Raw genomic sequence first — 24,248 nt, forward strand, 5'->3', positions numbered from 1 at the left:
TCATGCTAATCACACATGCTGATGTGCAAGTGTTGACTGTTTGGTATGAAGAACAGGGAAGTGCTATAATAAGTATGAACTGATGCACTAATAATAATAATAATTTCACCAAGCTTAGCTATTAGCAATATTACTGACATATCAATACTAATAAGTTACCATTTAGCTAGTACCTTTACAAATAGGTGACTTATATTACATGAAGAAACAGCCTAGAACGACATGGTATTACGGGACAATATTGAAAAAAAAAAAAAAATGCTAATGAAATGAGCAGTGCTAATCTTCAACTGTTAGCCCAGTAAATGGTGACAAACGTCTTTTTGAGTGAGTGATTTGAATAATTCATTCAAAACACTGATTCGTTCAGGAACATTCCTTCAGCTGAATCATTCCAATTTGTTCAAGATTCATTCTGGAGGCCTGCTGTGTGTTTTGCTGTGGATATGTTGGCAAACATTTTTGCTGGTGGAGTAAAAATAGACAAAGTAAGTGGCAATATTTGGTATAAAATGTAATATTGTATAATATTAACTTCTTATTTGTTGAACTCTTGTATGAAAGCAGTATCATAATCATGTTTGTCTGAATATCACCGTGGGTGTGATATTGCTTGTGTGATATTGCGTAAATATAATTTGATCGCATGTGATATTAGTTTATAGTTAATAACAAACAGAACGGGGTAAGAGAACCTGATGTGTGTGAGTGTGTGTGTGTGTGTACTGTATGTGTATGTTTCTAATAGTGCAAAGAATGTGTAAAAAAAAAAAGTGGTGGAAAGAATAGCTCTAAGAAAACTACAAGCATCAGCTGCCTGCTCTGGCCTCTGCAACATCTCCGAACCAGAGACATAAAATGGACAGCAGGGCAGAATCAGCAGAACCCCTCATCTAGCAAGCTTTGATATCTGTATGATATTATTATGTCTGTAATAAGTCTAGAGATCCTCTGAGTCCCTTCTGGGGTTGTAACCATAAACCAAATGCTTCTGTTATAAATTTCACCACACAGCATGCAAGATGTCAGAGATTAGGATCTATCTCAATCTGTATACCAATCTTTTTCTCATTATTGCTTATTACATTGTGAGTCTGCTGGGGTTGTGGGATGATGTGTGTCAAGAGAGCCAGAAGTAGGAGTTTTTGCAAAGATTAGAGAGAAAAGAAACGCATACAGTAGGAACCAAGTGCTAAACCAGGATGATTCATGCATTTTCAAACTTTGTGAGACCAAGGATGCCTAAATGAAATATTTGGTTTTAAATCATTAAAGTACTATATGAAAATCTCTGAAAATATAATATTGCTTTACTACTCATTTTGCATAATGTTCAATGTGTAAACCTTAAAATAAAAACCTAGCTGTCAATAAATAGAAATTAAAGTAAATGAAATTACATATATACATATATGTGATTTTATGTTTAGCACAATTGACATAATCCTGAGATTATACAGTCATAGTTGATCTCATGAAATGTAATCAATACGATTATTAATGATTACATATAAAGTCATATATAAATAATCATGAAATTATTTTTTTACACATAGAATTATTAAAATACATTTACATTTTAAAAGGCTATAAAAGCATTCAGATCAATTGTGCTTGGTTTAAAAAGGCTCAAAGCTTTAAAAAAATCAACTATCGTTATTTCTTGTGTCCTCGTATTTTAAACTACCATAGGAAACACAAAGCTTTGCAGCTTATTGATTCAGCGCTGACAGATGAAATTACAAGGTGATGAATTGTGTGTTTAAAGGTCATAGGGTCGCAGGTCAATAAGCAGGCAAATGCAGTGTAAATTAAAATGTACAACACTTTACCAGGAAGCATGATTAATTAAACTAATACATCAGATTAAACCGGGCAAGCGAAGAGGCAGGATTCCCTTGGCCATTTAATGAGCATGCTCCCACATATAATTATGTTAGAGAAGGCAGGGAGGGTGACAGCATACTAAAGAAATTACAATACACACTGCAATTTAGAAATACACACAATTAAAAACCATGACGCATTTATAGGACACAGCATCGTTCTGAACCTGAGGGTTTATGTTGCATTGCTTCAGAATTAAGCGATCAAAGGTTCCTGTGATAAAGGATGTGCGGCTGAAAGCGGTAGTGTAAAAATAGGCTCAGAACCGGGTTGTTGCTATGGAAGAGTATGTAGAAATCCTGGAATTCCTCACCCACACACACACTGATACACAAGAAGTGCATCATGTTGATGCGCTGCTGTTTGTTCTTTACAGTTGTATTTATCCACCCTCTTCCTGTTCTTTTCTATTAGATGGACAGGAAACTTGGAGTAATTGTAGTTTGTGTGAGATGTGAAAAGATGATCTGCAAATATTGTGAGACAAAGCTGTCTTGCAAAAACAGAGCATTTTCAACCAACATGCTTGTGATGTAAATCTGATGATATTGCTACAAAACCTTTCTGAAGTATTACATGCTAATGCGATGACGTTGATGTTACATGCAAGCAAATCCAGTGGGACCAATGCATGACAAATTGCGAATGGATTATTGTTTTTATTTGTTGTTGATTTTGATTAATTTAATGCACAATGTAATTGTATAAATATAAATAATATTTTTAGAAAATTTTAAAACCTAACAGGATTTTTGTGAGAAGTTTGTTTATTTGTATTTTATTTATTTATTTTAGTTATCTGATGTACAATACAGTTCAAAAGTTTGGGTTATGTAAGATTTTTATTTTATTTTATTTTATTTTTTTATTATGTGCTCTTTTATGCTCACCAAGGCAGCATAGCTACAGTAAAAACATTAATATTGTGAAATATTATTACAATTTAAAATAACCGTTTTTTTTTATTTTAATATATTTTCTAATGTAATTTATTCCTGTGATGCAAAACTGAATTTTCAGCATCATTACTCCAGTCTTCAGTGTCACATGATTCTTTAGAAATCATTCTAATATGCTGATATGCTGTTCAAGAAACATTTTTTTTATTATTATCAATGTTGAAAAAAAATATTTTATCCTTTTGTCATGATTCTTTGATGAATAGAAATGTCAAAAGAATCTTTTGTAATTTTATAAATACTGTATCTCTGTATTTCAAAATATAATCTTGCTAACCCAAAACTTATAAAAATATTTTTAAGTGTCCTAAAGTGTCACAATTTACATCCTTTGTAAATATATTCTAGCTCAGATTCTAATAAACAATGTTTATTTCATGTGCCATATGTTCACAGGAGATGCGACATCCAAGGAGAGCAGCCCCTTTATCAACAGCAGCACCAGTGACGTAGAGAAAAGCCAGCAATATGATGGGAAAAACATGGCCCTGTTTGAGGTAGTCCAGTGTTGCTAATGATTTAAAACAGTTAGAAATGAATGTGCAGTAGGTTTACACATTTGTTTGTATGTGTGTGTTGTGTAGGAGGAGATGGACACCAGTCCCATGGTATCTTCTCTGCTGAGCAGCCTCGCCAACTACTCCAACCTGACGCAGGGCAGTAAAGAGCATGAGGAGGCAGAAAACAACGAGGAGGCACGGAAGAAAACCGTGCAGGTGACAAGATCTCTTCCATTATTTCTGCAGACTGCCAAATCACTACTGACCGTTTTTTCATGATCCTCAGTCTTCTGTGTTGATGGATGGTAGCTACTCATTGACTGGGTGGATGTTGATTGACAAGCAGCCAAAATAGCCTTTTAATGATGCTGTGTATTGAGCATTATGTTCCATGGTGTCCTGATCATTGATTGGTTGATTGGCAGGCTCCACGTATGGGCACCATCATGGGTGTTTACCTGCCATGTCTGCAGAACATCCTGGGGGTGATCCTGTTCCTCAGGATGACCTGGTTGGTGGGCGTTGGAGGCGTCTTGGGAACCTTCACCATTGTCTTCATGTGTTGCTCCACGGTCAGTCTTAAATGCACATACACTACAGGAGGCATGGGGGGTCCGGTATGCCAGTGGGTGGGACACACAAGCTCAAACACTCTACAAATAGGCACACTATCCTTCAGATCTCAATGTACTTTACACCGATGGAAAGGCCTGGATAGCAGAATTCTTTATTACCATTATGCAGCAAGAGCCCCAGAGACTCCTCTCCAGAGCTTAGGGTTTCCTTTTACCCCTCTGCTACTTTAACTGGAGATTGCTAACAGTTATACAATCACTTTGTTGTAAGTCACTTTGGTGAGTGGGTTTGTGAGCATGCCAGACGGAGTTTCTGCCAAGAACATAAATGTAAATGCTTACATGAGCTGTTTGATTTCAGAGCTGTCAGTTTAGCACATGTCGCTCCTGCTGTTGGTGATTCTTGTGACGTGTGTAGGGCCCTATGAAATCCACTTAATTTTTTTCCCAGATACTGTGGGGGTTTTTTTTCACCATTTTAATTTGCCATTTTTGTTTTGATGGAGTCCATTTTAATAATTAGATTAAGTGTTAATAATCAATAAGCATGTTTAAATACATAATCATGAAACTTATACAAAACAATAAATGTAAAAAAAAAATAATAATATTTTTTCCCAAATTATGCATTTTCTGTTTTAATTTTTATTGATTCTGTTTTAAAGGTTTAATTCAGTTTTAATAATCAAAATGCGTGGCTAATTAATTGAATTAATAAAATTTTTACAATTTAATACCAGGGCCCTATGAAATGTTTTTCTATTTATTTATTTATTTATTTATTTGAAAATGTGTTTTCTGTTTTAACTCATCTGTATTGGCAAACAAAGTGTTAGATGTAATTAGTTAAAAATGGAAAAAAAAAAATTGTGATGTGTGAAATAATTGTATTATTATTATCATTATTATTTTGAGAAGTACTTTACAATAGAGATATTTTTTGTCACAATTTCTTCAAGTTAAACCAAACTTATATTTTGTAGTCAAGACCTTTTTGAATTATAATGCCCCCCCTCCAATAATGCAGGCTGATCAGAGTATAACATCCGCTTGCAGTAGAACACACCTACTCACTGTCTGGTTCACTGCCAATTATTTCCCGTATATTTACAACGCCATTGGATTAGAGTGCTATCAATTTCACAGCTAAAACAGGAGAAGCGCGATTTCGCAGGCTGCAGACCATGTCTCTGTTCATTGTAAGTATTAAATTATTATAATTATAGGCCTATATATTTATATATGAAATACGTTAATGTATGTTGAAAAGCTGCTTAAGAGTTTGTGCTTATTTGTGTTGCCACAATGCACCAACACCACTTGAAATAGAAATCATTATATGTTACATTTCTTTCTGTTGTTTCGAAGATTAAAGGCACTATCACTTTCCCAAATAGTCTGCAGTAACGTGGTAAATGCTAAAATGTGGGGTTTTAATAATGTTAGCGACACTTGGAATTTTAAGATGTAGAATAGTAAACACCTGTTTGTATTGAATAAACAAATGTTTTTGCGTGGTAGTCTTATATTTTTTATTTGCCATGTCCAAGAACAGCTTCACATTTAAATGATTTTGTCTTTAATCAGAAGAGAATATGGTTATTAAATGTACTATTTGTGTGATATTGATGATTAAGTTAGAGTTTTTTGTTGTTGTTGTTGTTTTTAGACAGAATTTTGTGTAAAAAAAACAATGAAAAGGGGACAAAGTCAGGCACAGCAGCAATACATTCAAGGTTTCTTCAAGAAGAAACCATATCAAAGACAGGTAGATACAGTGCAGTGCATGTCAGTGCCAATCCACCAGGCAGGGTCAAGTTGGCCAGCAAATTAGCAGCCCTGAACCTGGCAGCACAGGTCAGAGCCAGCCAGAGAGGGCCAGTGAGGACTACACCAGCAGCCATCTATCTGCAGCAACAGGTGAAAGTCAGAACATGAGCAATTTTTACAAAATGTTCACAAGACATACACACACACACACACACACACACAAACACATAGTCTGTTTGGACAAGTATTGTCTAAATGCCTCATTTAGGTATTGTCTATTCAGTGGTTTTTATTTATAACAAGAGAGATGCGTTGTCCAGGCGCTTGTGCAGTACCATTTTTATGTCATTCCACTTGTGTTGGGACACATGACTTTTCCCATGACAATCGCCCCTGACTGCAGATACTGAAAACAGCACTTGTTTACACAGAGACAAACAGAACATGTTCATATTTAAATAGCAGTCTTTTTGCAGTTTAATATTCACATACACTAGTCCATATAATGATTTGATTAAATGTTCAGACCTATTTTTTCCTTTTTTTTCATCCAAAAGTTTTCAAATTCCAAGTTATAAAATTTTTTGACTGGATTCCGTGATTCTATCCACGTTTTCAGCATTACGAAATTTATAGGCCCCTACGTGCATGTTTTAATGCATTCTATGTGTGCTTGTGACACATATTAGTGAATATTTGCTGCAGTATTTTGTTTCAGCAGTATTATGTAAGTGAATGTGCAGTGTGGTCCCACTCTGAGCTCTTTCCCCCTCCTGTCATATCTGTTTTAATATTGTTTGATATGAAAAAGCTGAAAGCTGTCCCTTCAGATTCTACAACCATAAATCCTCTATAATGCCCTTCTGACCCTGCCAAACCCCAGGAAATACACACACACTCACAGAATAATTCTGCCAAGCCACACTCACTAGTCATTGTCACAAGGTTTGTTTCAGTCCTGGCTGCTCTGGCAGTATATGAATACTTACAAATAAATAATAATCTAGCTTCGTGTTTTAGAGTTTGAGTACATCAGATATCATACACGTTACATGAGTGTAAAAATGTATGTATGTACTGTAAGTTAAAGTATGCTGCCATTCAAAAGTTTGAAATAAATTTAGCAGAGGAAATTAAATCGATCAAAAGTGACATTAAATATATTTATAATATTACAAAAGAATCCTGATAACAAAGTATCATGGTTTTCGCAGAAATAATAAGCAGCGCAATTGTTTTCAACTTTGATAATAATCAGAAATGTTTCTTGAGCAGCAAATCAGCATATTAGAATGATTTCTAAAGGATCATGTGACACTGAAGACTGGAGTAATGATACTGAAAATTCAGCTTTGACTTGCAGGAGTAAATTACATATTAAATAATATATTAGAATATTTTAAATTGTAATATTATTTCACAATATTGCTGTTTTTTTGTTTGTTTGTTTGTTTGTTTGTTTGTTTGTTTGTTTGTTTTTTGTGACTAAGAAGAGACTTTAAAAAAAAAAACATTAAATAAAATCTTACCCACCCCAAATTTTTGAACAGTATTGTATATCGGTTGGTGAAGACACAATAATAAAATTTGTTTTAGAAAAAATAATGACTGTTACCAAACAGGTTTCTGAAATTCTCATCCGTCATTGGTATACATGTGGCTCCTCCTCAAACTCATGCCAATTGGTTGAGACAGTGTTATAGTGTTACAACATGCATTGTATGGGCATTGTACAGTGCCCTCCACTAATATTGGCACCCTTGATAAATACGAGCAAAGGCAGCTGTGAAAATAAATCTGCATTGTTTATCCTTTTGATCTTTCACTCAAAAATGTCACAAAATTCTAACCTATCGTTGAAGTAAAACAATTGAAAGTGGGGAGAAAATCTCATGATGAAATAAATGTTTTTCTCCAATGAATGTTGGCCACAATTATTGGCACCCCTAGAAATTTTAATGAGTAAAATATCTCTGAAGTATATTCCCATTCATATTTTTTTTTTTTTTTTTTAGCACACCAGGGTGACTAGGAGCATGAAATTATCCGGCCATGGCTTCCTGTTCCACAGGATTATAAATATGAGGAACACAAAGGCCAAATTCCCTTAATTATCCATCACAAGGAGGGTTTTTGGCAGCAAACCCACCAGATGAGTTTAGTACAAACAGGGATAAAAAAAAAAGTACCCCATGTCCAGGGTTAAATATTATTGCGGGATCTTTAATGTTGTGGGCCTGTTTTTCTGCTGGAGGTCCTGAACATCTTCTTCAGATGCATGGCATCATGGATTCTATCAAATACCAACAGATCAAAAATCAAAACCTGACTGTCTCTGTTAGACATCTTATAATGGGCCGTGTTGGGATCTTCCACCAGGACAACAATCCAAAACAAACATCAAAATAAACACAAAAATGGGTCACTGAGCACAATATGAACCTTTTACCATGGCTGTCCCTGTCCTCTGACCTGAACCCCACAGAAAATGAGTGGAGTGAACTGAAGAGAAGAAGTACTAACATGGAGCTGTGAATCTGAAGGATCTGGAGACATTCTGTATGAAGGAAATGGTCTCTGATCTCTTATCAGGTTTCTCCAAACTCTTCAGGCATTACAGGAGAAAATTCAGAGCTGTTACCCTGGGAAAAGGAGGTTGCAATAATTGGGTGCCAATAATTGTGGCCAACATGAACTAGAGAAAGCATTTATTTCACAATGAGATTTTCCCCCCACTTTCAATTGTTTTACTTCAGTGATAGGTTGAATTTTTTGAATGAAAGATAAAAAGGATAAATCATGCAGATTTATTTTCACAGTCGCCTTTGCTCATATTTACCAATGGTGCCAATATTAGTTGAGGGCACTGAATGTAATATTGTATGTAATAATTTATTATGAAAATATTGACACTTTACAATAAGGTCTCATTTGTTAACATTGGTTAATGCATTTTTCCTTACTTGAACTAACAATAAGCAATGTATTTTTAATACTCCCTGTCAGAGTTAGCTAATAAAGTACAGTTGTTCATTGTTTGTTCATTTTAGTTCACAGTGCATTAAGTAATGTTAACAGATACAACTTTGGATTTTAAAAAAGTATTATTAAATGATGAAATTAATGTAAATATAGAATTTAATGTTAATGTTAACTAATGTATTGCCAAAGTATTTAATCAACAAACAAAAAATAAATAAAAAATACATAATAATGGTACAATATAATTACAGAATTCATGTGTTTATGCAGGGCCTTCACTTTAAGTCAAGGGGCCTGGGACAAAATTATTATCCCCCCATGTCCTTGAGATCAATGAGTCAGCTATACTGCTGTAAAACCCCCCTCAACAGCACAATGTCTTAATGTGCTCAAGGTTTCTTTTTTAATAAATACATTTTTCTTTCACGAGTGACTGGAGGACTTAGTGGGGGCCTCTTGTCTCTGTCACTCACTGTCCCCTCTGTATTGATCTTTATTTACTCTATTTCCAGACTATGCTGACTGCTATCTCAATGAGTGCTATTGCCACCAATGGAGTTGTGCCAGGTGAGCAGAATTCAGCGTGTTTGTGTTTGTGCAGACGCCCAGAGGACGGCCGTCCTGTTGTTCTTCATGGGCAGTTAGCTACAGTGCACAGTACAGCTCCCAACTGTGCTGAGATCAGCTCCGCATTCATAACTGTGTGGATGCATGTCTGTCTCTGTGTTTATTTGAAATAATGGTAACCTGTAGATATGCCTCTCGTTTTCAAGAAATTTCAAGAAAAGAAAAATATGATGACGGCGAGAAATATTCTACTATGTATATGCCTAATGGTAAATTTGTTTGTGCACTTACAGCTGGAGGTTCATACTACATGATCTCTCGTTCGCTGGGGCCGGAGTTTGGAGGGGCCGTTGGTATATGTTTCTATCTGGGCACCACTTTTGCAGGAGCCATGTACATCCTGGGCTGCATCGAAATCCTTCTGGTACATTTTCACTGCTTTTATATATATATATATATATATATATATATATATGACAAGTCTTTCAAGCAATGATGCAAACTATAAATTACATTATTTAGCTTATTTTAGTATCATTGAAATACTGAAAGTTTTCATTAGTAGTTTAGTATTTTTTTTAATAGTTTTTATAAACATTTGAATGTTTTTATTTTTGCATTTTCAATTTCCATAGGTTTTAGTAGTTTAGTTGTGTTTTTGCCATTTTTACCTATTCATTTTTTATTAAGTTAAACTAAACAAAAATGAGAAATGTTGCCTTTGTAACTATGTAAAAAGTAAGTTTTATATTTTATTTCAAGTAACAATTTTTGAGTTTCAGTTAACTATGATAACCATATTTCACATCTTTTTTCTTACATTTTTACAACAAAATGACGTGCATTTATAAAATACTTTTATTTTAAATGTGACTTTTAATGTATATTCTGAATAAGTATTATTCACGGTTTTGATATTTGTACAGTACTTGTACATTAATTTTGCACAACTTTAAAGGGATAGTTAACCCCAAAATGGAGTTTCTTTATTCTGTTGAACACACACAAAAAAGATATTTTGAAGGATGTTGGTAGCCAAACAGTTGCTGGTAGCTATTGACTTCCATAGTGTGGGGGGGGATACTATGGAAGTCTTTGGGAACCAAAAACTATTTAGTTACCAATATTCTTCAAAACATCTTCTTTTGTGTTCAGCAGAATAAAGAAATTCATACAGGTTTAGAACAAATGAAGGGCTTTTTTGGATGATCTATCCCTTTAACCATTGGAAACTTCTTTACTATTTTATTTAATTTCTTTCTCTTTAATTTTTTTCTAGATCTACATTGTGCCAGCTGCTGCCATATTCAAGATGGAGGGTCTGGAGGGAGCAGAGGCCGAGGCAGCGCTGTTGAATAATATGCGTGTGTATGGTACCATCGTGCTCTCCTTCATGGCTTTAGTCGTCTTTGTCGGCGTGAAGTATGTCAACAAGTTGGCCCTTGTGTTCCTCGCCTGCGTCATTCTCTCCATTCTCGCTGTCTACGCTGGCGTCATCAAGACTTCTTTTGACCCCCCTGACTTTCCGTAAGTAGAATTTGAATGTTTCTTTAGGGTACAGAATACATTTCAGGAGTGACTATAATTATACAGCCCTTATCCTGCGTAGGGTGTGTGTGCTCGGGAACCGAACTCTTGTGTCAAAGGGATTTGACATTTGTGCCAAGACCATTGAGCGAGGCAATGCCACAGTCACCACCAAGCTTTGGAGAGCCTTCTGTGACTCTGAGTTCCTGAACGCCACCTGCGATGAGTACTTCACCACCAACAACATCAGTCAGATCCAGGGAATCCCTGGAGTCACCAGTGGCATCCTGGCAGGTTAGAAAACCCCAACACTCACATTGATACTTTAATATTCATCACCACATTTTACAATTTCAAATAATACTTGAATAATTTACTTTTTAAAATAAATACTGTTCTTTTGAAATTTCTGTTCAATAAGGAATCCTAAAATAAACATTTCCACAAAAATATGAAGCAGCACAACTGTTTTCAACACTGATGATACTCATAAATGTTTCTTGAGCAGCAAATCAGCATATTATAATGATTTTTGAAGGATCATGTGACACTGAAAACTGGAGTAATGATGCTGAAAATTCAGCTTTCCCTCTCAAGATATTTACATTTCTCACAGAAAATCTCTTCAGCGCCTTTATGGAGAAAAAATCAATATTAGAGAAGCGAGGTATACCAGCAGTACTCGACCCTGAGGCCCCAGAAACCAACACTAACCGATACGTCCTGGCTGATATCACCAGCTTCTTCACCCTGCTGGTTGGCATCTACTTCCCCTCTGTCACAGGTCAGTATAACAGTTTGATCATTAGTAGGGAAATTATTCATGTCTTTATTATGGCCATTTTTTACATATATGGTCACATTAATTTTAATCGTACTTATGCTTTGTCTTTTTTTAATTCGGTAAAAGCAGTAAAAGAACATTTTTTTGTTCTCGTAATATCTGTTCTCCTAATATCCCTTCAAACACCAGTGTTTCTAGATATAATATATACAGTATGTGTGTCACAGGTATAATGGCTGGCTCAAACCGTTCTGGTGACCTGCAGGACGCTCAGAAGTCCATCCCCATTGGTACCATCCTGGCCATCATAACCACCTCCTTCATCTGTATCCTTTACTCCGAAGGCAATAAACTGCTCCAGCTTTGCAGAAATAAATGACCAGTGACTTTCACACAATGCAGAACTGCACATCTTGGAATGTACAGAATACAGTGTAATTGGATATCCAGGAAATGGCAGTGATAAAATCATAAGACTTGATGTTTCCATCTGTGGGAAAATAGCTGAAATAGGGTGAATGCCTTTTTGCTTCTTTGTGTCATTCTCCTAAATTTTTGCTCTCGCAGACATGTCTAGTGTGATTCTGTTTGGAGCCTGTGTGGACGGAGTCGTTTTGAGGGACAAGTGAGTCTGGAGTACAGACTCCAAATGAATTGAAAATTAAGTGGGCACTTTTCAGCTCAGCTGAATAATTAACAAAAAATGTGTGTGTGTGTGTGTGTGGGGTCTGGGTAAACCCTACATTACGGGAACAAAATGTCCCCACAAAGATGGCAATATCCAAAATCCTTGTACTTGTGCGGATATTTTTTGGTCTCCATGAGGAAACAAGCTGATAAATCATACAGAATGAAGTTTTTTGAAAATCTAAAAATGCAGTAGGTTTAGGTCTAGGGTTGGTGTACTGTAGAGCGATTAAAAAATACAGTTTATACAGTATAAAAACCATTATGCCTATGGAATGTCCCCATAAAGCATGGAAACCCAACTGTGTGTTTATATGTATTATTTATATGCTAATATAGCATTTATTCATATTTCGAATTACCTTTTATTTTTATATTTTCACATTTCAATTTCATTTTAATTTGTTTTTTTGTTTTGTTAGCTTTTGTCATTTATTAGTTTTTGTTTAAATATTTCTATTTAGCTTTATTAGTTTTATTTTCAGTTAATTGCCAAGGCAGCATTTCTAATTCCCTTTTAAGGTTTCATCTGATATTTATTTTATTTCAGCCTTATTTCATTTTAACAAAAATGCTTTTAATACTATTACTTAACAATAATAACAGTTCTAGGAACAAAGATCTAAATTTTTACTTTTAGTATTTTTAATATTTAAACTTGAATAAACTTGATTTTATTTCAGCTAATTGACAAGTGAACATTTCAAATTTTCTTTTAAGTTTTCATCTAATATTTTTATATGTTTATCTTATTTCAGATTTTTCAGTTAACGAAAATGATAGATTGAAGATTTTTTTTTTAATATTATTAGATAACAATAATACCACTCTTCTACACACATAGATTTCAGTTTATGTGTAGAAGTTCTATTTATTTTTATTTCAGTTTAATTTGAGTCATTTTAGTATTTAAACTTTTGTTATATTTCTAAGTGTCTTTTAAGTTTTCAAAGAAAAATGATTTTTGATACTATTGCAATATAAACAATAACAACACTGCTTTAAACACCCAGATTTGGGGAAGGTGTCAACGGTAACTTGGTCATTGGCACCCTGGCTTGGCCCTCGCCCTGGGTCATTGTGTTCGGCTCCTTCTTCTCCACCTGTGGGGCAGGGCTTCAGAGTTTGACAGGAGCGCCCCGTCTCCTTCAGGCTATCGCCCGAGACGGCATCATTCCTTTCCTCAGGGTACATCTCTACATTTGCCCTCTGACTATCTCTCTGTTGATGCTTTGATTCTTCATCATAGTGATCATACTAACCTGATCATATTCTGTATCTGACAGGTGTTTGGTCATGGCAAAGCTAACGGTGAACCTACATGGGCTCTCCTCCTGACGGCCTGCATCTGTGAGATTGGCATCCTCATCGCCTCCCTGGATGCAGTCGCTCCCATTCTGTCCATGTAAGTAACACTCCTCAAAAAATACAAAGCGCACCTCATTCTTTATGATTCCTAGAGAAACAACACGGGACAACATTATTACAACAATCTCTATTGCTGTAATAAAACTTCTCCGCTGTGCTGAATAGCCTCTTTTCTAAAAGCCTGTTCTTCAATAACTCCTAAACTTATTTACAGGTATATAGCACAATAAAGTACCATTAATTCAGCACTTTGTATTTGCTAACACTACATTCCCCCTTATAACCTTTGCACATATGCAGCTTATAAAAGTATGGACTTTGTCATGCTTTGGTTTTTTTTTTTTGCTGCTGACTGGCAAAAAAAGAGTCTTTGATTTCAAACAGATCTGGACAAAGTGATTTAATATAATTATGAGCATAAAATCCAGAATAATTGAATTCATAAATATTCAACACCTTAAATATGACGCACATAAATTATCACTAATGCAGCCCATTGGTTTTTAAAGCCAATGTAGTTAAATGGAGATCACTTGTGTGATGTCAAGAAGCTTAAATTAAGGGGTCAACGTCTGGCATGAGCCAGTTAGTCCCCGCTGGTAGATGCCATAACTGCACGATTTGGCTGCAAAAAGCATCATAATCCACTGATGGCCTTTCATTCATCCAAGTATCTTCCATCCTATCCTCAAGTATGCTTTCTTTAATTGTATTATTATTTTAAAATATTATTTAAAAACTATTATAAATTATTTTAAAATATTTAACTTTTCTTTTAATTATAATTTATAATTAATTAAAAATATAGTTTTAAGTTATAAATATCTTAAATTATTATAAAACATTATCTAAAATATTATATATAATTTAAAAATTATTTTATTTTATTATATTAGCATTTTGAAATATTATAGCATTTTGCATAGCATTTTGAAATATATATTGTCTTATTTCAGAATATTTTATTTAATGATATTATTATTATTTTAAAGTGAACCTTTACTTTTAAATGGGAAACAGAAATAAGATTCTACTGTCTAAATGCTAATTAAATGTGACCCTGGACCACAAAACCAGTCATAAGTAGCAGTAGAGTATATTTGTAGCAATAGCCAACAATACATTGTACGGATCAAAATTATTGATTTTTATTTTATGCCAAAAATCATTAGGATATTAAGTAAAGATCATGTTGCATGAAGATATTTTGTAAATTTCCTACTGTAAATATACAAAACTTAATTTTTGTTTAGTAATATGCATTGCTTAGAACTTCATTTGGACAACTTTAAAGGCGATTTTCTCAGTATTTTGATTTTTTGTTTTGCACCCTCAGATTTCAGATTATCAAATAGTTGTATCTCGGCCAAATATTGTCCTAACAAAACCATACATTAGTGGAGAGCTTATTTATTCAGCTTTCAGATGATGTATAAATCTCAAATTTAAAAAAATTTACCCTCATGACTGGTTTTGTGGTCCGGGGTCACAAATAGTAAATACTAATGCAAACTAATCTGTGTTTAGTAACTATAATAAAAGTTGGCCGGGGTGTTTTCGGTTTGACTTAGAATATTATATAAATAAGTAAATAAATGCATACTGTACATACATAAATGCATAAATAGTGGTTCAGTACTGCAAAACAAAACATGAAACCACCCAAGGGGGGCAGTATATCTCTTTATTACATATACAGATGTGTTTTTGATCTTTTTTGCCCACAGGTTCTTCCTGATGTGCTACATGTTTGTAAATCTGGCCTGTGCGCTGCAGACGCTCCTCAGGACCCCGAACTGGAGGCCGCGCTTTAAATTCTACCACTGGTACAAACACACACAAACACCTGCTCTCTTAGATTTGTGTCACTGACAGAACAGAAAGTGTGTTTGTTCACAAAATTACTGGTTTGAGGGGATGAAAGTTGAAAGCAAATAGATATCACACCACATAAATGAGTACTTCTTCCACCACTAAGATCATTAGTGGTGGTTATCATCACTACAATAAACACAGCTGACACTAAAATCACAACTGGACAAATGAGCATGAGATGGCCTGTGATCTCTCTCCAGGGCTCTGTCACTCTTGGGCATGAGCTTGTGTCTTACCCTGATGTTCCTCTGCTCTTGGTACTACGCCATTGTTGCCATGGTAATCGCCAGCTGCATCTACAAGTACATCGAATTCTGCGGGTAAGCAAACCTAAATGAGCCTCAGGAGGACGCGGCAGGAGAAAAAAGGGAAAACCTAATGAGTTTCACACTAACTAGATCAATCTCAGTCTTGGCAGAAAAGGCATTATTGTCTGTACAGCTTTTTGTTTTTTTCATGAGGATTTATTTAAAGGCCTGAGGAATGCAGATGAATAATTATTCACTGTAAATGTATATACTGTAGTTTTACATGATTATTAGTGGAAGATTGTTGATGAATGATCATCACTTATGTAAATCTACATTTTGGCCTACGAAACATTATGAAACCTTACAAGGGTCCCTCTTCCTGAAATATAATCATTGATTTTTTTATATGAAAAAAATTCTAAAGATTTTTTTCTTTCTTTTTCTTTATTTTTTGCTTTTATGCTCACCAATGCTGTATTTAATTAATCAAACATACTGTAAAAACAGTAATAATTTGAAATATTATTACAATTTAAAATAAGTGTTCTGTATTTTATTATGTTTTAAAATGTAATTTATTCCTGTGATATCAAAACAAAATTTTCAGCATCATCACTCCAGTCTTCAGTGTCACATGATTCTTCAGAAATCATTCTAAGAAGTTATTATTATCACAGTGGTGCTGCTTAATATTTATTTTGATTATTCATATGTTCATTTTGATTAGCTTTGATTAGCTTGACGACATCTTTCAATATCTATTAATGTTAAATATATGTGACCCTGGACCACAAAACCAGTCTTAAGTAGCCAAAAATACATTGGGTAAAAATGATCGATTTTTCTTTTATGCAAAAATCATAAGGATATTAAGTAAAGATCATGTTCCATGAAGATATTTTGTAAATTTCTGACCGTAAATGTATCAAAACGTAATTTTTGATTAGTAATATGCATTGCAAAGAACTTCATTTGGACAACTTTAAAGGTGATTTTCTCAATATTTTGATTTTTTTGCACCCTCAGATTCCAGATTTTCAAATAGTTGTATCTTAGCCAAATATTGTCTGATCCTAACAAACCATACATCAATGGAAAACTTATTTATTCAGCTTTCAGATGATTCATAAATCTTAAGACTGGTTTTGTCGTCCAGGGACACATATAAACCTTTCTTTCTTTTTTATTTCTTGTTAAAAATAGTGATGTGAATAGAATAAAATAATTGTAAGGTAATATCCTGATTTCAGACTTCAAAAAGCTGGATAAAACAGTTATATCATCAAATTATTGTGTTAAACATTTGTAATATCTAAAAGTTATAACTTGAGCATAGTTTGAACACCCGATGCACAGAAAGTCGAATTACCAAATGTGTATTTCTTCTCTGTAGGGCAGAGAAAGAGTGGGGCGATGGGATTCGTGGCATCTCTCTGAGTGCCGCTCGCTATGCTCTGATGAGGCTGGAGGAAGGTCCTCCTCACACTAAAAACTGGAGGTCAGTGACTGATCAGTAATATGCCTCTTCATACAGTCAACAAGCAGTAACGTATTACATGCAGTGTATGGTTGCCACGTCAAATTCTCCAAAATATTGAGAATGTATTTTACACATTTTTTCAAATTTTATCAATCTTCCAGGCCCCAGATTCTGGTGCTTATGAGTCTGGATGCGGAGCAGAACGTAGAGCAGCCTCGACTGCTGTCGCTAACCAATCAGCTGAAAGCAGGCAAAGGCTTGACCATCGTGGGAGCGTGTGTGGAGGGCACCTACTTAAACAACCAACCACAGGCGCAGAAAGGAGACCAAGTACGCACACACACACACACACACACAGGATCAAAGCTGAGCTCCTGAAGAAATGAGACACTAATAAGCTCCATCTCTCTCAGTCCCTAAGGAAGCTGATGGAGGTCGAGAAGGTGAAGGGATTCAGTCAGGTTGTGATCTCTTCTAACCTGCGGGACGCCACCTCACATCTCATCCAGGCTGGAGGTCTAGGTGGCCTCCGTCACAACACGGTTCTGGTCAGCTTCCCTAAGAACTGGAAACTGGCTGAGGAGCACCACCGTTGCAGGAACTTCATTGGTAAGACAAAAGACGAGACATGGAGTTGGATTAGTTTGGACAGTGTGGCAAAGAGAGCACAGCCTCTGATATCTAATCAATCAACTTTTTTACTCATGTTTTCATGACTTTTGTTGCAGCTTAGCTTTACTGCTTGATATGTTATCAAGCAGTAAAGCTATATGCTCACACAAAAGATTGTAAACTGCCTGTTATGAGCAGTGATAAAGACTGCATAGATATCTATATAGATGAATATTAACTACATACATGTATATGACTAGGGCTGCACAATTAATCAAAATAACATTCATTTTGTTGATATAAATTAATGTATTTGATTTAGTGATGCATTTTTAAACCAGTAAATTTAGACGTTACATTTTTTTTAGTGTACTGTGCTTTTACACATGAGCAGCATATGATCCGCCAGATGCAAACTGTCCATCTTTGCATCCGTTCTAATTTTAGGCTGCTTTGACATGCATTTGGGAGTGAAACCTGCAACAACCATCTTCCCAAACTTGTAATGAGTAGCGTGTATCAACAAAAGAGAAGCTTTAAGGGCGCCCTGCAGTTTATTATCCACTTAAAGGTTTAACAGTTTAAATTTTGAAGATAATTAAAACAGAAAAGATAATTGTTTAAAGAAATTAAAACAGCCATTCATATTTAATATATTTAAATACAAATACTTTTTTTTTTTTAAAAGGCCATAAATTGTCATTTTACATTTGTTACATTTGTAATGTAAAATGAAATTATTATTATTGTCATATTTTTTTGTAAATACTTGATTTACAGTGAAATAATAAAATAGCCATTCTTGAAGTATTACAGTAGTAGTTCTTGTTTTGTTTTGATGTAGTGTTTTTATATTATTATGTAGTAATAATGATTATTATTTCATAACCATTTTGATATATAATGAACAAATTGTGCTGCCCTGTGAACAAGCTCAGCAAACCTGGATATTTTGTTTAATCACAATTAGATTTTTTTCTCAAGTAGCCCTGTGCATGAGTTTATTGGGTGAATTGAGTTTACTGTTATTCCCCCACAGAGGTTGTTAGGGAGACCACTGCAGCTCACTTGGCCTTGCTGGTGCCGAAGAACATCTCTGCATATCCATCAAACGGAGAGCGCTTCACTGAGGGCCACATCGACGTGTGGTGGATTGTCCATGATGGAGGCATGCTCATGCTCCTTCCCTTTCTTCTGCGCCATCACAAGGTACTGCAAATGTTTTATTATTGATGGTAGATAATAGTACTTTACTTGTGGACAAGAACCATATAGCTCTGATCTAAACTCTATTGGGCACTTTCCCGGATAGAGATTAAGCCTAGTCCTAGACTAAAATGGCCCTTTAAACCAGATTAACAGAAATCTGCTTTCTCCGTCTTGGTTTTAAATAATCTTAGATTTAGACTAGTCTAGATTTTAATAGGCTGATTTCCTGGAGGAAGACTAGAGCTAATTCAGGACTAAATTGAGGCTTAAATTAAACCTACCAGGAGGCAGGTTCAACTTCAGATTAAGGTTGTTTCCAGTCTTTATGTATCAAAATTATTGGTACCCTTGGTAGATATGAACAAAGAAGCCTGTGAAAATAAATGTGAACTGTATCACTGGTCACAATTAATGGCATCCTTTTATTCAATACTTTTTGCAATTTCCTTTTGCCAGTTGAACAGCTATGAGTCTCTCCTATAATACCTGATGAGTTTGGAGAACACCTGACAAGAGACGAGAGACCATCTCTCAAGATCCTTCATATTCCCAGCTCCATGCTGATGCTCTCTCCTCTTCAGTTTTCTATAGGGTTTAGGTCAGAGAACCTGGACGGCCATGGCAGAACCTTCATTTTGTGCTCTGTGAACTAGTTTTGTGTTGATTTTAATGGTCCTTTTGGATCATTGTTCTGTTGGACGATCCAACCATGGCCTATTATAAGGATTTCTGACCCCAAGACTCAACTATTTTCTGCAATTCTCAATTCTCAAATTCTCAATCTGCAAATGTTCAATGCTTTAGCTCTTTTCTTTTTTCTTTGTTTTTCTCCAATATAATTCTGACCATGACTCTCTCTTTCACTCTCTAGAACAGCTGCTTTATGTATAATATAAATAATAATAATAATAAAAATGTTGCAAAGCTGACGACAGCTTATTGCAATAATTTATGCAAGAATTCATTACAAAGAGATTCCTTGGCATTCCTTTTTTTATTATTCGACACCTGAAGTCTGCAGTTCACTTTGTTTGCATTAAAAAAGTTTTCTCTTGTTCAGTAACTTTTTTTTAAAATTTATTACAGTCTTTTTCGTCTGCTATTGTTTTCCTTGGATTTGCTTCTCAGTTCCATACAGTTTTAAGCTTTTCTTGGTTCATTCCATGTTTTATAGGCAACCTCTGTTGTGCTAATTCAGATTAGCACAGTTGGTTTTAAGTTAATGTTGTTTATTTTAGTTCAGGACTCCATAGTCCAGGAGTTAGTAATCTGTACCTAATCTGTGTTTCAGAAAGCCATTTTTTAAACAATGATTAACTATTCTAGATTAAGCCTACTCGTGGCTTAATTTAAACCCTGTCTTGGAAACCGCCCCAAAATCAGTCTCTTATGTGCTGTATTTAACTGAGTAATTGAGGATTAATGCAATTGATGTCTATTATGTATTCATTTAACATTTCAGTTCGGATGCCTTTTATTAGTTGCTGCCTAGCGAGGGCGATTACTACACTGGATAATCATATTGCTTCAACTGTAGGTGTGGAGGAAGTGCAAGATGCGTATCTTCACTGTGGCTCAGATGGATGACAACAGCATTCAGATGAAGAAAGACCTGATGATGTTCCTCTATCATCTGCGATTTGATGCCGAGGTGGAGGTGGTTGAAATGGTGAGAAACCAACACACACTGCCTTCACACACACACACACACACACGCACAAATACTGACAACCATCATTCTAACCTGTACTTTTATTTACTTCAAGCATGACAGCGACATCTCGGCCTACACCTACGAAAAGACCCTGATGATGGAGCAGCGGTCGCAGATCCTGAAGGAGATGCACCTGACCAAGAACGAGCGTGAGAGAGAGGTATTAATGGGGGGAAAAGGACACTTTAGCATACTCAAAAAAATACTATGGAGGCCAGAGGAGAATAAAATTAGTTTGGTTACCCACGTTCTTCAAAATACCAAAATATAGAAAATCATACATAGCACCTAATTACATCTTTTTATATCATTTCATAATTACTACTACAAGTCATTTCTACTTAAAAATGTAAGTCATGCATTTCAATATATTTGTAATTATACATTTGTAATAAAGTTGCAATTTAGTACATTTAAAATATAATGACTTTAAATGTAATATTAAATAACAAACTACACTTAAAAGTATAATCATGTACTTTACATGTGCTTTAGTATATAGTCAACATATTAAGTGTTCTTTTTTAAAGCATGACAAAATAATAATAAAACAATGATTCAAAATCTATTTGAAAGTAATTTGACATTATTACACTTGACATTTGATTATTACATTATTAGATCTGACATTATATTAAGTGCACTTAAAAGTCTACTTAAGTGTGTTAATAAACAGTCATGAAAATGTACTGTCTTTAAGTACACTTAAGCGGCTTTTTATTTCATTCATATATTTTCTGTAAGTATAATTATATACTTATATAGGCTACTACTTTTTTTAAAGAGTCAATATACACTACAAGTGCACATTCAATACAATTAAGCTCACTTCTTTTACACAAGGTTTATTCTACCAAACACCATTTATTTGAAGCAATAAGCTGTGAAAGTCACAAGTTTTAAAGTCACAAGTTCACCCAAAAATAAAACGTCTGTCATCATGTTGATCCAAACCTGACTTTCTTTTGTTAGTGGAACAAAAAAGGAAACAATGTATATGTACACAGTAGATAAGGAAGAAAAGCTGCTTGGCCAATCAAGCTAGAGAAACGTAAAGCGTTTAACAGTATAAATCTGATAGTTTGAATCAGTCTAACAGCTCTGATGTTGTCTCTTCAGATTCAGAGCATCACAGACGTGTCCCGTGGCTCTATACGGCGAAAGAACCCTTCAAACCTGCACCCCCAGAGGAGTATCGCTGAGGAGTCTGTGGGAGGAAGTGGTGAAGAGAAATCTGAAGAGGAGGTAGCTGCTGTCTCTCACGTTGTTCTCTGTGCTATTATCCATCAAGTGTGTGACTTTGTGCTTGTTTTCCATTTGAGCTAATCACGCCCTTCTTCCTTCTGGACGATTAGATGATAGCACGGACCTATCAGCCATGAAGATAGCATCTCTTTATCACTTTCTATTTTTGCCTTTCTCTCTCTTCTCTCAGTCATTATCTACTAGAAAATCATTCTCTTCTTGTTAACACCCTGGCAGTGCATGCGTCTCTCTCTCCCTCTCTATTTTTTCTTTATCCTTCTGAGAAAAGAAGGTTACCAGAAAAGCAACAATTCTCACTTCTTCATTTTTTTTATCCCTCTCTACCCTCTTACTCTTTTTACCTTTCTCTTAGTCTGTCCGTCTCTCCCGTCCTCGACAGGTTCAGCTCATTCAGGGAAAAAATGCCACCCCCACCCCAACTAGCCCCACCTCCCCTATCGCTCCCACACCAATGGCCATGAGCCCCGGAGAGGAGCTGCAGATGACCTGGACGGACGCTACGGAGAAGCCCAATAACCCAGCAGTGGCCAACCCTGAAAGCATAAAGGATATGTTCAACATGAAACCGTGAGTCAAGATAATGACAGTCTGTACTGAGTATGTATTATATCAGGTGAATACGAAAGCTTTTAACCAATCAGAATTGAGATTTAAGTTATTAAGGAAATGTTTAGTCAATCAACGTATTATTCTGTTAGTTGAGGGTGAGATGTTAGTCAAACCTTTGCATAAAGTTGCACTGATTTTGACAACAAAACAACAGGATAAGATATTTTGCTTATTAAACATTTGACTACGGAACACCAGATCATTGTATTGACACTTTAATTTAACAAAACTTAATTACAGCCCCACAGAGATGTGCAAGAGCTATTTTCAATGTCACATTTAAGTATTTCCACTGAGCATTGTGCATTGATCAGTGTACATCGATCTGTTAGTTGGATGTATAACAAAGCTTACAATGAAAGATATAATGAAAGGAAAATAGCAATAATTATTTTCATGATAAATAGTATAAATTTATAATAATTGAAATAATTATGAATTTAATCATTTATTTAAATTATATATTTATACTATAAATAATATTTAGTTATATATTTATATATAATTATTATTGAATATTTATTTTATTAAAATAAAAATATCTAAAAACATATACATTATGTAAAAAAAATAATTCCGTATAACTATGTAATTTTTATAGCTGTTTTTTTTTCTTGCATATTTGCAGCAAACATCAGTAATGTAAGTTAAACTCTACTCTGAAACAGAAACACTTTCATCATGATTAGATTTATTGTAGCAATTGCATTCGTTTCAGTTGCTTAGCTCACTTAGGAAAAAGAAAAACAGTGAGACTCGTTTTTGACACCTGACACAAAAAAATAAATAAATAAATAAAATCTGCGAGACATGACACAAAAGCTAAAGATATTTGTCTTATGTGTATAAAAACCATCCGAACCACTGATAGTTTTAACTTGACCAATAATCATCTGAAATACATTGCTGTCCATACGTTTGGTACATCTCTACATTTGAACTTATGGTTAAAGTCGAATTTGTACTGTTAATGTATTTGTGTTGTTCACTGTTATTTTCCTTCGCTTATGCCTCAGGGAATGGGAAAACCTGTGAGTACACTTTTAAGATAACACTAATGCTACTTCATTTGATACCTTCTGATTATTTTAAAAGATGGTACACTGAATTATCACATATAAATGTGTGCTTCACATCTGCTAAATATGTAGTCATTTAACGAAACCTCACACTCACAAAAAGTCTTTGCAATATGGTGTTTCATACAGGAACCAGTCCAACGTCAGACGCATGCACCATGCACAGAAACTCAACGAGGTCATTGTGAAGAAGTCACAAGAAGCTAAACTAGTCTTGCTAAACATGCCTGGACCACCTAAGAACCGCACTGGAGAAGAGACCTGTATCCTTTTTTCATCTAAATATAAGTGACTTCAGACTTTTTTTAGTTAAAGTTCATTTGTGCTGTCATGTAACTGTGAATGTCTACCCGATCTCATGAAAGTGTGTATAAATAGTACGCCAAATAAAAATGAAAACTCGTGGTATTGATACGCAAAAATGGACTTTGGCGTGTATTAGGATTAGAGTTGTGGGGTAGATGCGTATCACATGTACGTGAAAACTGCGTATCATATGCACTGCAACTAATTTTGTATCATATGCACGCGAAAACTGCGTATTATA

At 34.9% G+C, this 24,248-nt stretch overlaps 1 protein-coding gene across 3 annotated transcripts in view; it reads left to right on the top strand.

The window, feature by feature from the left end:
- LOC131545669 (solute carrier family 12 member 5-like) overlaps positions 1-24,248 on the top strand; it is a 78,529-nt gene that overhangs the window by 28,011 nt on the left and 26,270 nt on the right. The window contains exons 2-25 of one of the 3 annotated variants that reach the window (XM_058784707.1): positions 3,243-3,343; positions 3,431-3,562; positions 3,772-3,918; positions 9,186-9,240; positions 9,534-9,664; positions 10,520-10,767; positions 10,850-11,061; positions 11,384-11,551; positions 11,779-11,877; positions 12,119-12,176; positions 13,252-13,426; positions 13,525-13,643; positions 15,334-15,432; positions 15,682-15,801; positions 17,126-17,230; positions 17,374-17,542; positions 17,626-17,821; positions 18,864-19,033; positions 20,571-20,702; positions 20,800-20,907; positions 21,867-21,992; positions 22,366-22,580; positions 23,639-23,653; positions 23,831-23,950. In XM_058784707.1, coding sequence (XP_058640690.1) covers positions 3,243-3,343; positions 3,431-3,562; positions 3,772-3,918; positions 9,186-9,240; positions 9,534-9,664; positions 10,520-10,767; positions 10,850-11,061; positions 11,384-11,551; positions 11,779-11,877; positions 12,119-12,176; positions 13,252-13,426; positions 13,525-13,643; positions 15,334-15,432; positions 15,682-15,801; positions 17,126-17,230; positions 17,374-17,542; positions 17,626-17,821; positions 18,864-19,033; positions 20,571-20,702; positions 20,800-20,907; positions 21,867-21,992; positions 22,366-22,580; positions 23,639-23,653; positions 23,831-23,950 — 3,220 coding nt within the window. Of the gene's footprint in view, positions 1-3,242; positions 3,344-3,430; positions 3,563-3,771; positions 3,919-9,185; positions 9,241-9,533; positions 9,665-10,519; positions 10,768-10,849; positions 11,062-11,383; positions 11,552-11,778; positions 11,878-12,118; positions 12,177-13,251; positions 13,427-13,524; positions 13,644-15,333; positions 15,433-15,681; positions 15,802-17,125; positions 17,231-17,373; positions 17,543-17,625; positions 17,822-18,863; positions 19,034-20,570; positions 20,703-20,799; positions 20,908-21,866; positions 21,993-22,365; positions 22,581-23,638; positions 23,654-23,830; positions 23,965-24,248 lie in introns of all 3 variants that reach the window. The other 2 variants (XM_058784705.1, XM_058784706.1) reach the window with 2 other exon arrangements.

Source organism: Onychostoma macrolepis, chromosome 08, assembly GCF_012432095.1.
Source record: "Onychostoma macrolepis isolate SWU-2019 chromosome 08, ASM1243209v1, whole genome shotgun sequence".
In the NCBI taxonomy this organism is placed as follows: domain Eukaryota; kingdom Metazoa; phylum Chordata; class Actinopteri; order Cypriniformes; family Cyprinidae; genus Onychostoma; species Onychostoma macrolepis.